Consider the following 13,589-nt stretch of genomic DNA (forward strand, 5'->3'; position numbering starts at 1 on the left):
TCCTTATGAGAGGGCCAGGCCTGGGTTGGTTCCAGTCAAGTATCTCGGCCTGACGTTCAGCCTTCAACTTGTTTACTTCCTCAATGAGTTGTAGGACAATGAGGTCTTGAGTAGAGTCATGTACCACTGGGATTTTCTTTCGTAAGTCTCCATCGCCTCTTGGAAGTAGGAAAGTTTAAGTAAGGGCATGTGATTTTTCCTTGGACTCGCCGTACTGACTTCTAGGACTAGTCTGTCGAAATACCTCAGAGTCCCATTTACCTTCATGTTCATCTGGGACTTGTCGTTTCTTCCCTAGATTGGCAGCTGGCCTGGGTTGTGCGAGAGGACCGAGTCTTTCAGAAACCTTTGGGTCATTGATCTTCAAGCATATGTGGAGGGGATTTTCTCGATGTTGCTTTACGAAGTCTCGGCAGTCACGATAAACGGCTTTCGATCTTTCCAACCCTTCTGTAATGAGGTGTTTTCCTCCACTTCTCCTGCTTCGGGTCGAAGCAGCTGGGTTGAGAGAAGTCTCATGTTGATTAATGTTTTGATGATTAGCTCGCTCCTTATCAGAGATACCCATGTCGAAGGAAGGTAACCCTCCGTGTTGGGGGGCACTCAGATGATGGTTGATGTCCACAGGGTCAACGAGCTCGCGTGTTTGAGTACGCCTAGTTTCGTGGAGCTTCTCATACTGCTCCTGGATGACCTCATTTTTCATTACTATCTTGTTGTTTTAAGCTTCTAGCTCATCCACTTTAGCTTAAAGAGCAACCCTCTTTCATTCCTTATTTCGTTGCTTCGCAATAGGTGCAAAATAGGTGTCATTCTGTGTGTTGTGGCTTCCTTCGCTCCCCATGTTGAAGAGGGATACCTGGTCAAAATAGAGTGTACGAATGGTGGAAACCAGCTTGAGAAAGCTGAAAAGAGTGGGAATAAGTGTCGTTCCCACAGACGGCGCCAAATGTTGATGCACAAAATCAGTGAGGACTTTAGTACAACAGAAAGTGTCAAGTTTGTGACCTTCACTAGATTGCTTTAGTCACTAGTGTGGATAAGTATGTAAATGGATAGAGACAGGGAAGTAAACACAAGATGTACGTGGTTCACCCAGATTGGCTACGTCCACGGAGTAAAGGAGTTCTCATTAATTGTGAAGGGTTTACTCAAGTACATAGGTTCAAGCTCTCATTTAGTGAGTACTAGTGAATGATTTAGTACAAATGACATTAGGAAATATTGTGAGAGAATGATCTCTGTTTATATAAGAGATTTTCTAGTTTCATTCTGACATTGACACGTGTCGTGTTGTGATTGGCTTCTGATGTTGACACGTGTCGCGCTATTATTGGCTTCTAATGTCGACACGTGTCGCACTGTGATTGGCCTCCTGGTTGGAGGGAAACTCTTCTGGGTCCTTGACGGTATAACGTTGACCGATACTCAGTAGTTTCGGGATTTGTCAAGTATGGTACAAACACTTTCAAAAGAATTGTTTTCATGTGTTGATTATGATTTTAGAATGTTTAGTGGAGGATTAAATAAATAAATGTGTAAAACAAAAAAAAAAGGTGTAACATAAATAATCATTTCCAAACATCCTGTAGAAATGTCATACAAATATAATATGGGGTGTAATATCCACACACCCCATTTTACTTCTCACACACCCTTCTAATTTTCGACCGTCGGATCAGATGAATGGAAGAAGATCAACGAACAGAAATTAACAAAGGCGTGTAGAAGTAATTTGGGGTGTGTGGATAGCACACCCCTATAATACACACACACACACACACACACACACACTCGCGATCTTCGTTCCCTTTGAAGCAAAGATCCAATCCAATCCAATTCAAGTTTTTTTTTTTTTTTTGAGGGAACAATCCATTTCAAGTTGAAGACAGAAAAGGGCGTAACAGAGATTATGCCCCGACTTAGTGTAAAAAAAGTCAACAAATTGAATCATTTTATATATTTTCATCTTTGTTTATTGGGAAAATATATAATATAAGATGAAGTGCGCTTTAATCCTTGAACTATTATTTAGTAAAAATTAAGTTTTGGAATTATTTTTTTCAATAAAATAAGTCCTTAAATCAATTAAAAATTACTAATTTCATATTTACTATTATACTTAAAGTTAATTAATTTATTACATTTTTCGTCAACTTAAGTCACTTGACATATTATAAAGTGTAATACCGTCATTTTCTCACATATAAACCCTTAATATTTTATATAGGTTGCGAATCTAATATCTAATTTATTCTTCAAAGTTAACTCTATACATTATTTATTTGTGTAAAATTATCAATCTATCATTCAATATGTATTACATGCAAGTAACGTGATTTAAATTAACGAAAAATTGAATATAATAACTTCAAATATAATATTAGAATATAATTGACAAATTTTTATAATTCAATGATTGATTTTTCTAAAAAAAAATTAAGTACCTAATTTTTACATAAATGATAATTCAAGAACTAAATTCATAGTTTCTATAATATATACTTAAGATCTTCATTCCCTTCGAGGCAAGATCCAAATCTCGACTATATAAGATTGTATTGAAAATTGCCATCTGACTACAACCTGTCACCGCAATAATGGTACGGGAGGGCAAGGGAAGTGGGAGGGCATAATTAAGTCATGTCAACATTTTATAAAACTATTTATTTTTGCCTTATTATCTCTATAAAAAAAATATAAAATGTTAACGTGGCTTAATCGTGATCACACAAAACAAGAGAGCACGGGAGTGCAAGGGAAGTGGGAGGGTAGAGAATCTGCCTACTAATGGTACATAATATATAAGGATTATATAATGGAATATGATTTTCTCTCCTCCTATTTTCATCTTCTTCTCCTCCATCATCTCACATATTATTTTTTGTTTTATTGTCTTTATAAAAAAAATCAATATAAGATATTGACGTGGCTAAACTATAACCATTCAAATAGGAGAGGAAAAAATGTGAGAGATTAGAAGGGGAGATAATAGAGATGGTTTTCATACGTTACTTAAAAATTTTGAATATACTTTAATATATTTTGTCAATTGAATAAATTAAACAGTAAACAAATTAAATACATGTGTATAGGAGGTTAAAAAGTTGTGTATATGTCATTTCTCATTATATGCAATTAAAAGGGATTTGTTTACACAGTCCATTCTCCACCAAGCTAACAGTTGGGCTAAGAAGTAGACCTAGTTTTGTAAGTTAATTGTAACAGTGTGTTTCTCTTAGGCTTACAAATTCGTAAAACTGTTTATATAGTTTAGATTAATTTGATACAGACTCTCTCATATATCAAAAAAGATGGGGCTAAGAAACTTACTGATTATATGCTTTGCTTGAATTAATCTAAATTAGGTCTGAGAAGGAGTTTCTATATCGAATATATGGGGAAACTATCTGATAAGCTCATATTTATATATATTTTACATCAAATTCACTTGTCTTTTCTTAGTTAGTTCCTTATATTTTTGAGCTATTTACTTTGTTTTTTTTGTTTTGTGGGATTTGTCAAGCAAATAAAAAAACAATAGCACAAGTAGGATTTTTAGTAACAAATTCGTCAAAACTGCCTGTGCAGATCAGCTGACTTTGGAAGCAAGTTGCGAATAGCTCATAATGAATTAGAGAATGAACCTTATATGCTTGGAAAGCTACGGATGTCTATTTTCTAGAGAATTTTGCGGATTGTTAATATCATTTTTCTAGAAGAAGTTATGGCTGTTTAAACACTAAAATGTTACCAAGAGGCTGAGCAGTTTGTAACTGCTCTGAAAGCAATAAATCCAATAAATCTAGCAGCTGAAACTGATGCAGTCAAGAACAAGTCAGCTGACACCTATTCAAATATTAGAGGAAATGGAATTAAAAATGAGGATTAAGAGGGAGTAATTGGCATAAAGGCTACCTAAAGTGTTACAAATGTTTTACCACATTTCCTCTCACTTATTGTCATCACTAAATGGCTATTAGAAGAAAATGATGCAGCAAGAATGGGTTTAAAAGCAGCATTGGGGAAGGAAGGAAGAGGAGAGGAGGCCTCGGTCGATTTCTTTCAGTTTTATCTTCTCAAACTCATGTCTATCTTTTGTTTTAACTTAAGGATTGTGTGTAACTAAATTTTTAGTAGTTAGGGGCTATTTTGAAGCCCGAATATGATTGCAATTTTGTTATGACATTTCGTTGAATTACTTTTATGAATGGATGAAAATTGGTTCACTACTTGTTTCATTGATGAATTCTTTATTTGTTTTCTATGGATGCATACGTAGTAAGCATATCTAGGATTCTAATGCTATGAATATGGGATTCTAATGCTATGAATATGTGTGTGCTTGCCCTTGTCGAATGAGGACCTACATATATTCTAGAGTAGTACTTGTTAATTGCGATTAACATGTGAACCAATTTCTAGGATAAGTAAGACAACGCCAGTACTTACGATGCCTTGTGATGACTCAAACTATTTTCGTTCTTAATGATTTCTACTTGTTAAATCTATGAACATGCCATTCTAGATTGCATGCTAGGGACTAAGTTAAGTTAAAAACGTCATTCTCTTAACATACTACGTAAGAAAGAGTAATAGGTTGAGTTCTAACATTGAGCCAACTTGAGCATCTTCATCCGGAAATAAAAGGAATTTGAATGAAACATAACATGTTTGCATGATTATTTGGTGGTGGATAGCAATACCCCTAACTCGTTTTTCTTAATTTGTGAACTACTTAATATCTGTTTCTGTCCTATTTTTGTTCGATTTAATTTAAATAGCAAATCAACTCCAAAAATCCCAAAAATTTGTGTATAGTGGTAAGTATTCCCGTCTGTCACGCGGGTGACCAGGGTTTGATCCCCGGCAACGGCGCCAAAAATTTGATAAGATTAAAAGCACACCACAAAGTAGCACACAAATGTCCTATTGATTTTCCTTACCCCCAAACCTAAACTGGACATTGTCCCAATGTCAGAAAACACAATAATGCATAAAATAAAAATAAAATAAAATAGTAAGAAACAAAATAAAGCATTTGGATTGAAAACTTCCCCAATTTGTATTTAAATCAAGCGTATGCATCCATAGAAAACAAATAAAGAATTCATCAATGAGACAAGTAGTGAACCAATTTTCATCCATTCATAAAAGTAATTCAACGAAATGTCATAACAAAATTGCAATCATATTCGGGGCTTCAAAACAGCACCTAACTACTAAAAATTTAGTTACACACAATCCTTAAGTTAAAACAAAAGATAGACATGAGTTTGAGAAGATAGAACCGAAAGAAATCGACCGAGGCCTCCTCTCCTCTTCCTTCCCTCCCCAATGCTGCTTTTAAACCCATTCTTGCTACATCATTTTCTTCTCCTTAACTCACCCACTAATAGCCATTTAGTGATGACAATAAGTGAAAGGAAATGTGGTAAAACAATTGTAACACTTTAGGTAGCCTTTATGCCAATTACTCCCTCTTAATCCTCATTTTTAATTCCATTTCCTCTGATATTTGAATAGGTGTCAGCTGACTTGTTCTTGGCTGCATCAGTTTCAGCTGCTAGATTTATTGGGTTTATTGCTTTCAGAGCAGTTACAAACTGCTCAGCCTCTTGGTAACCTTTCAGTGTTTAAACAGCCATAACTTCTTCTAAAAACCTGATATTAACAATCCGCAAAATGCTCTAGAAAATAGACATCCGTAGCTTTCCAAGCATATAAGGCTCATTCTCTAATTCATTTTGAGCTATTCGCAACTTGCTTCCAAAGTCAGCTGATCTGCACAGGCAGTTTTGACGAATTTGTTACTAAAAATCCTACTTGTGCTATTTTTCTTTTATTTGCTTGACAAATCCCACAAAACACAAAAACAAAGTAAATAGCTCAAAAATATAAGGAACTAACTAAGAAAAGACAAGTGAATTTGATGTAAAATATATATAAATATGAGCTTATCAAATACCCTCACACTTAGCTTTTGCTAGTCCTCGAGCGAAACGAAGAAAATATGAAAAAGTAGCAACAAGAAAAACATTAGCTTCCCTCTTTGTGACCCTCATAGAATTTCATTCAAGAAAACAAATCATCAAGAACCTTAGCTAGCACCAAACAAGCTAATCCAAATTCATCTTCCTGATTCAAATGTTAGCAGAAACCTTTTAATCATCCATGAAGTGTAGTGTGTGTAATAGCCATGCTAATGCAATTTCAAGTTTTTTTTAAAACACCACACGCAAACTAGTGACCTTCTCACGGGACATACACTCAATCACACACATGTTTAGTTTAACGTGTTTCGCTCAAAGAATTAAATGTGAAAGATCTACCATAAGCTTGCATAAAGATCTCATCTCCACAATCATAATTGCAAAACTTAAATCAAGAGGACTTTTATTGGTTGTAATGAGGCTTAGGGAGAGGGTTATAGAAATGAAATGATAGGTAAACACAAGTTCCAAGCTACATTGCAAGCAATTCTCTTGTTGAGATTTACAAGAACTCAAGCTCCAACCACTCTACTAATACCTCCAAACTGAAACTTAAAAAAAAAAACTTTTATTTGCTTTGTATACAATTTTTCTTTTTTTTTTTTTTTTTTTTTTTTTTTTGAACCAATTTTGCACATAACTAAATACAAACATGAAATACCCCCACACTTATTCTTTTTCCAAACTCCTTCAAAGTACTTCACAAATATTTCTCATAAGACAATCTCACATTGCTCACTAGCTAGCTTAGAAAGGGTAAGGAAAAATGTTTAAGGTATAAGGGTAAACATATCTGGTGATAAGAAATAAAAGGCTCAACATATACGGCTCCAATTGGCAATCTAATAATATCATTTTTCTTTAGGAAACATGCTTATTTGGGCCATGGTGATAAACCTAATGCCTCTATCCTTTTCAAGTTCATGCAATCAATGACCAACATTTCAAAAGATCGTTACGCAAGTTCTAGAGATGTAAGTCATATAAGTTCATCACACATGAAAGAATATGAGTGTATGAAAAATGCACACACTTTCAATAGGCTCAAAAACTCACATAGGTTGTATATGGTCACTATATTCACATGCGAAGTTTTAAGTCATACTTTAGTTTCACATCAATAAGGCTATGTGCATTTGGTTTTTCAAAGATGATTAAACATGTACAAGGCTAACAAGAGAATAAGGAATTTCACACAACACATGCTTACTAAGTTCTTGATCACCGTGGTTCAAATTCAATCTAATTATATCATTGGGTCAGGAAACTAACAAAAATCTAATTCAAAATAATAAATAAAACAAGACAATATTTTTGGATTTTCAAATTTTCTGAATTTTCTCTTTTTTGGGTTTTATTTTGGTTTTTTTTTTTAGAGTAAACAGAACTAATTAAGAAAACAAAAAGAAACAACACGGAAACAAATCAAACCAGTTCTTAGTCGAAGGTATGAAAATTTTCAATTTCGTCAGTTTTTCAATCCTTACCCCCAAACCTAAACTGGACATTGTCCCCAATGTCAGAAAACACAATAATGCATAAAATAAAAATAAAAATAAAATAAAATAGTAAGAAACAAAATAAAGCATTTGGATTGAAAACTTCCCCAATTTGTATTTAAATCAAGCGATGACCCCCAAACTCCAATTTTACAATCAACTTCAAGGGTGGACATGATCAAACTTTCGGAGAGTAATCATCCAAGGGGGGTTGGTTCTTGGACCTTCGAGTATGCATATACTACAAAGAGTACCTGACATAAAAACAAAAACAAAAACACTAATTAGACAAGAAAAGAAAACAATAGAGAAATAAGTAATTAGAAATAACAATCCCCGGCGACACGGCGCCAAAAATTTGATAGGATTAAAAGCACACCACAAAGTAGCACACAAATATCTTATTGATTTTCCTTTTTAAAGCTAAGATTTGTCAATTGTAGCATATGAAAATAAGGGTCTTTCCCGCAGAAGATTGTTTTATCTAACTACTTAAAATGTCACAAAAACTGGTTGATGTCCCTACTGACCAGCCACCGAAAAATAATTATTAGACTGACTTACACTAATCTAAAGTCTACGAAATTTTATAAGCAAACACTAGACACACAGAGCTACACTTCTACAAATTTTTGAGATTTTTGGAGTTGATTTTCTATTTAAATTAAATCGAACAAAAACAGGACAGAAACATATATTAAGTAGCTCACAAATTAAGAAAAACGAGTTAGGGGTATTGCTATCCACCACCAAATAATCATGCAAACATATTATGTTTCATTCAAATTCCTTTTATTTCTGGATGAAGATGCTCAAGTTGGCTCAATGTTAGAACTCAACCTATTACTCTTTCTTACGTAGTATGTTAAGAGAATGGCGTTTTCAACTTAACTTAGTCCCTAGCGTGCAATCTAGAATGGCGTGTTCATAGATTTAACAAGTAGAAATCATTAAGAACGAAAAGAGTTTGAGTCATCACAAGGCATCGTAAGTACTGGCATTGTCTTACTTATCCTAGAAATTGATTCACATGTTAATCGCAATTAACAAGTACTACTCTAGAATATATGTAGGTCCTCATTCAACAAGGGCAGGCACACACATATTCATAGCATTAGAATCCTAGATATGCTTACTACGTATGCATCCATAGAAAACAAATAAAGAATTCATCAATGAGACAAGTAGTGAACCAATTTTCATCCATTCATAAAAGTAATTCAACGAAATGTCATAACAAAATTGCAATCATATTCGGGGCTTCAAAACAGCCCCTAACTACTAAAAATTTAGTTACACACAATCCATAAGTTAAAACAAAAGATAGACATGAGTTTGAGAAGATAGAACCGAAAGAAATCGACCGATGCCTCCTCTCCTCTTCCTTCCTTCCCCAATGCTGCTTTTAAACCCATTCTTGCTGCATCATTTTCTTCTAATAGCCATTTAGTGATGACAATAAGTGAGAGGAAATGTGGTAAAACAATTATAACACTTTAGGTAGCCTTTATGCCAATTACTCCCTCTTAATCCTCATTTTTAATTCCATTTCGTCTGATATTTGAATAGGTGTCAGCTGACTTGTTCTTGGCTGCATCAGTTTCAGCAGCTAGATTTATTGGGTTTATTGCTTTCACTTGGTGCGATAGCAAGTGTCTTCGCCCATGAGCGGTAGGTCTTGGGTTCGAGACTTGGGAGCAGCCTCTCTATAAATGGGGGTAAGGCTAGCCGACATTCACCTCTCCCAGACCTTGCGTAAAGCGGGAGCCTTGTGCACTGGGTACGACCTTTTTATTGCTTTCAGAGCAATTACAAACTGCTCAGCCTTTTAACCTTTTAGTGTTTAAACAGCCATAACTTCTTCTAGAAAAATGATATTAACAATCCGCAAAATGCTCCAGAAAATAGACATCCGTAGCTTTCCAAGCATATAAGGCTCATTCCCTAATTCATTCTGAGCTATTCGCAACTTGCTTCCAAAGTCAGCTGATCTGCACAGGCAGTTTTGACGAATTTGTTACTAAAAATCCTACTTGTGCTATTTTTCTTTTATTTGCTTGACAAATCCCACAAAACACAAAAACAAAGTAAATAGCTCAAAAATATAAGTAACTAACTAAGAAAAGAAAAGTGAATTTGATGTAAAATATATATAAATATGAGCTTATCACTATCAATGCCGGAGCAACGACTATAACATTCACAGACACTGTTGGCTACAATTTTCCCAGTGAAGTGGAGCAATTTGTTAAGGACTTGAAGGCCAATGTAGTAGGGATTGAAAATGCAATCATATAAGTGCATTGCCATAACGATCTTGGCCTCGCCAATGCTAATACACTAGCTGTATGTGCACCTATGACTCTCGTGCTGAGTTTAAGTTAATCACTCTCTCACTTGTAAAGAACTCGACACAGAACTTGAACTTGCTTTAGGGTGCATATGCGGGTGCTAGACAAGTTGAAGTCACAATCAATGGCATTGGTGAGAGAGCTGGAAATGCTTCGCTGGAGGAGGTAAATCTCTATTTTGGTCATCAATATATAATGGAGAATGATCATAAAAAGACACAATTTTAGACACCAAGATCGTTACGGCAATGCATGGATATGTCTGCATCGTCACCTAAAGACTCAAAACTTGTGTCTAAAATTATCTTTCATAGCATCATGGATCCTTCCCCATATATAATTATTTCTTATATTATGTAATTTAAGAATGAATTAACTAATCGATTATCTAAATTCATTATATAACACAAAACATGCCCATACTATTCTTATATACACTGTAGTTTGTGATAGCTGTCAAATCTCGTGGTAAGGACATACTCAGGGGCCTTCACACAGGAATAAATACAACGCATATTGTACCTGTTAGTAAGATGGTAATTCTTCTTTGTCTTCATTATTATTTGTCTTGTGGGTGTTGCTATTTGCACTAAGAAAAATTCATCATCCATTCCTTCGTAATGTTAAAAGTTAAAGAAGAAAGAAATGCGAGATGATTTTTTTAAAATACTAATACCAATTCTCGTTCTTTATATTGTAACTTTGTACTACGTACTTAAATGATAAAACTTTTTACATGCACTAAAAATTAGGTGGAAGAGTACAGTGGACTATCTATACAACCACATAAGGCTATAGTTGGAGCTAATATTTTCTCTCATGCCAGTGGAATTCACCAGGTTATATTTCCATATTAACTTTTAATTTGCAGTTGAAATAAATAAATTAAATAATTTCATAAAATATAGTTGAAGAGAAATCTCATCCTCTCCCTCCGTGTGTGTGTTTTAGGATGGAATTCTTAAAAACAAAAGTACCTATGAGATTATTTCGGCTGAAGAAATATTGGCTACGTCCTTTCTAATGAAACTGGCATTGTCCTGGGAAAGCACAGGTTAGCGATAAAAGATAATACTTTCGTCCACCTCATGAGTATCACAGTAGCGTTTAAACATCTCGCTTTCTTTTCTTTTTTTCTTATTAGTGGCCGTCATGCTTTGAAGTCTCGCCTCTTGCAGGTATTAAATTCTTTTTAGTATCTTTTTTGTATGAACTTTGAGATATTAATGATATGGACGATAAGACATTGGAGGAGGTGTTTGGACGTTTCAAGTCATTGGCTGAGACAAAGAAGGTAAAATTAACTTTTAAGTTGATAAGTAGTCATTGACATGTTCTAGTTTCGATTTTAGTGTTAGTGAGTCACATGATGGTAGTCGGGGGAGGCTAAAATGTCTTTGTGAGTCTTCCCAGACCTGAAATAATGAACTACCGTGACAAAGTCACCAACTGGTCTCCTTTTCAAAAAAGATTATATAGTTTTATGTTTTAATAGGTTAATGGAACATAAGTCAACAAATTAATCTTAATTCTACCATCATGGACATGACTTTAAGAACCTACTGGCCATTATGGTCCGATGAACCGCCGTGGTCATAACCATCGGTATCGCTAGCGGTCTTGACAAAGGAATACAAGCCGAAGTTGATTGTTGCCACCAATGTGGAGGCATAGATTGACGGTGTTCTTCTCACAGTGGAGGAAGAGGAAGATGACATGAGGGTTGGTCAAGCCCCGGTTGTGGGGAGGGTGGCCAAGGCTAGTCGGATCGAGGTGGTGGAAATCAGTAGGAGATGCTTAATGGTGGAGATCCGTTCGGAGATGCGAATTTTTACACGGTTATGGTGGACGCGGTGAGGTTGATGGTTTGATTTGGGCTGTAAACGTTGTATGGCTTTCACTTTAGTTTATAGGGTTTGGATTTGAAAGAGATTCACTTTGATGTTTCTCGTTTTGTACTTCAACAAATCTACTGACAGCCACCCATGCACGAAACAAGAATCTACCTTTCAATGCTGAAGTTCACTTAGTTCATAAAGTGAGCAAAGAAATGAATCAAGAGCTAGAACAGCTCGACGAGCTATTCATCGTGCTTGAAAATAGTCTCATAGGACTTGCCGGACAAATGATGAACTAAGCTTGTTGCATGTCTAATCGAAAACTTTTAACTAGAAAGCGATTTCATGAAGAATGACAACAAAGTAGACGACGACAATACATAACCTCAGAGATTGATAATTTACCATCACCTACAAAAACATAACACAGCACGACTTTCAAAGTTCTGAAACCAAAATACCAAGATGTTTTCTCCTCCAAGAATCTTGTACCAGCGTTTGTGGTAATATCCCGGCAAGCAGACATAAGATTTTCAAATAAACCTAATAAAAAGCTCGCAATAAGTTGAGAACGAGAGATGAACCTCCTTCTTCATTAATAATTGGAGTAATTTGCTTGCATGCCCCCCTGCCTCCTCTATTCTAGATCAACTAATTTGCTCACATGCCTTTGTCGAGTTCAGAAACATAACATGATTCTATTGGTAATAAAATAATCACCTGAAAACGAAAATCATGTAAAGACCGGACAGCAGTCTTCACGACTCTTATTGTGTTTTGTGTTTCTTCGACTTCTTGACATGATGGTCATTATTGACTGAAACTGTTTCAACACTGGTTCTACTAGGCTCTTGCATAACTGATTCTCCATCGTTTCCTTTCCTCCTCTTAGCACTCCTGCAAATTCTTTCAACAATTACAATGCAGAATCTACTTTTTTCCTTTCTCAAAATGGATTATATACTGTTAAATGCAGACTCTTTCAAGTTAAATTCCAAGGTCAGAGAAGTACCCATCTGTTAGCGAAGTATCTTCAGTTTGTTTATCCAACCAGATAATGTTTCCCGTGTGAGCTGGAAGCAAGGAACCATAAATGTACAGTGTTTCCTCATCCACACTGCAAACATCAATGTTATGAAAGTACACAAGTATAATAACACTTTTTTTTTTTTTGAAAAGGCGAAGTACAATAAATCTATCACTTAGTTGAGAATCTACAACGTGAGCAAATGAGTACCTAACCACATATATAGTGCACGAAAATATAGTCAACCAGACATTTTTAGTTTACAAGATATGCAGAATCCCCACAATATGAACACTTAAGCAAGCATGCTACCTCTCTCCCTCATCACTATTTCGTGACTCAAGCATCTAATTCACAAATCTCGAAAATGATTGTGAGTTGTGACTTTTTGGAGTACACTTTAGAATGTGTTACAACCTGGCTTTAAAACCGTAATGCACACTATTCCACTAAGTGAACGAGAACACCATTCCTCAGTTAAATAAAGAAAAGAAAAACCGCAAGGACTAAACCACGAAGAGCAATGCTAGAGTGACCATTTTTTCAGACCACATTCTGTGGCAGGTGGGGTTAACTTATGACATCAACCATTATGACCGGTTGGTAGTTGACTGATCAAAGAGGTCGCACTTGGTGCGATGGCAAGTGCCTTCGCCCATGAGCGGTAGGTCTCGGGTTCGAGACTTGGGAGCAGCCTCTCCATAAATGGGGGTAAGGCTAGCCGACATTCACCTCTCCCAGACCCTGCCTAAAGCGGGAGCCTTGTGCACTGGGTACGACGGTAGTTGACTGATCACCTGCCAGTGCTACATTTCATGTGGTCTAAAAATGCAGTCTCTTCAGCATTGCTGCTACCAAATTTCAGTTTTCTTTCAAATCAC

The 13,589-nt window shown here is 35.6% G+C and overlaps 1 protein-coding gene and 1 long non-coding RNA gene across 10 annotated transcripts in view; one reads left to right on the forward strand and one right to left on the reverse strand.

The window, feature by feature from the left end:
* The first annotated feature begins 10,285 nt into the window (after nt 1-10,285).
* Nucleotides 10,286-10,847, forward strand: LOC126586489 (uncharacterized). Its single transcript, XR_007610823.1, has 3 exons — nt 10,286-10,379; nt 10,596-10,682; nt 10,795-10,847. It is a non-coding gene; the product is annotated as an uncharacterized LOC126586489 (long non-coding RNA).
* A 1,211-nt stretch (nt 10,848-12,058) lies between these two features.
* Nucleotides 12,059-13,589, reverse strand: part of LOC126586475 (uncharacterized) — a 32,206-nt gene continuing 30,675 nt past the window's right edge. For 4 of the 9 annotated variants that reach the window (XM_050251327.1, XM_050251328.1, XM_050251324.1 and 1 more), the window contains exons 5-6: nt 12,694-12,798; nt 12,059-12,578 (exon numbers count right to left, since the gene is read on the reverse strand). In XM_050251327.1, coding sequence (XP_050107284.1) covers nt 12,449-12,578; nt 12,694-12,798 — 235 coding nt within the window. In that variant the 3' untranslated portion in view covers nt 12,059-12,448. The remainder of the gene's footprint in view (nt 12,579-12,693; nt 12,799-13,589) is intronic. The other 5 variants (XR_007610813.1, XR_007610810.1, XR_007610811.1 and 2 more) reach the window with 4 other exon arrangements.

This window comes from Malus sylvestris, chromosome 10 (assembly GCF_916048215.2).
Source record: "Malus sylvestris chromosome 10, drMalSylv7.2, whole genome shotgun sequence".
NCBI classification, from domain to species: domain Eukaryota; kingdom Viridiplantae; phylum Streptophyta; class Magnoliopsida; order Rosales; family Rosaceae; genus Malus; species Malus sylvestris.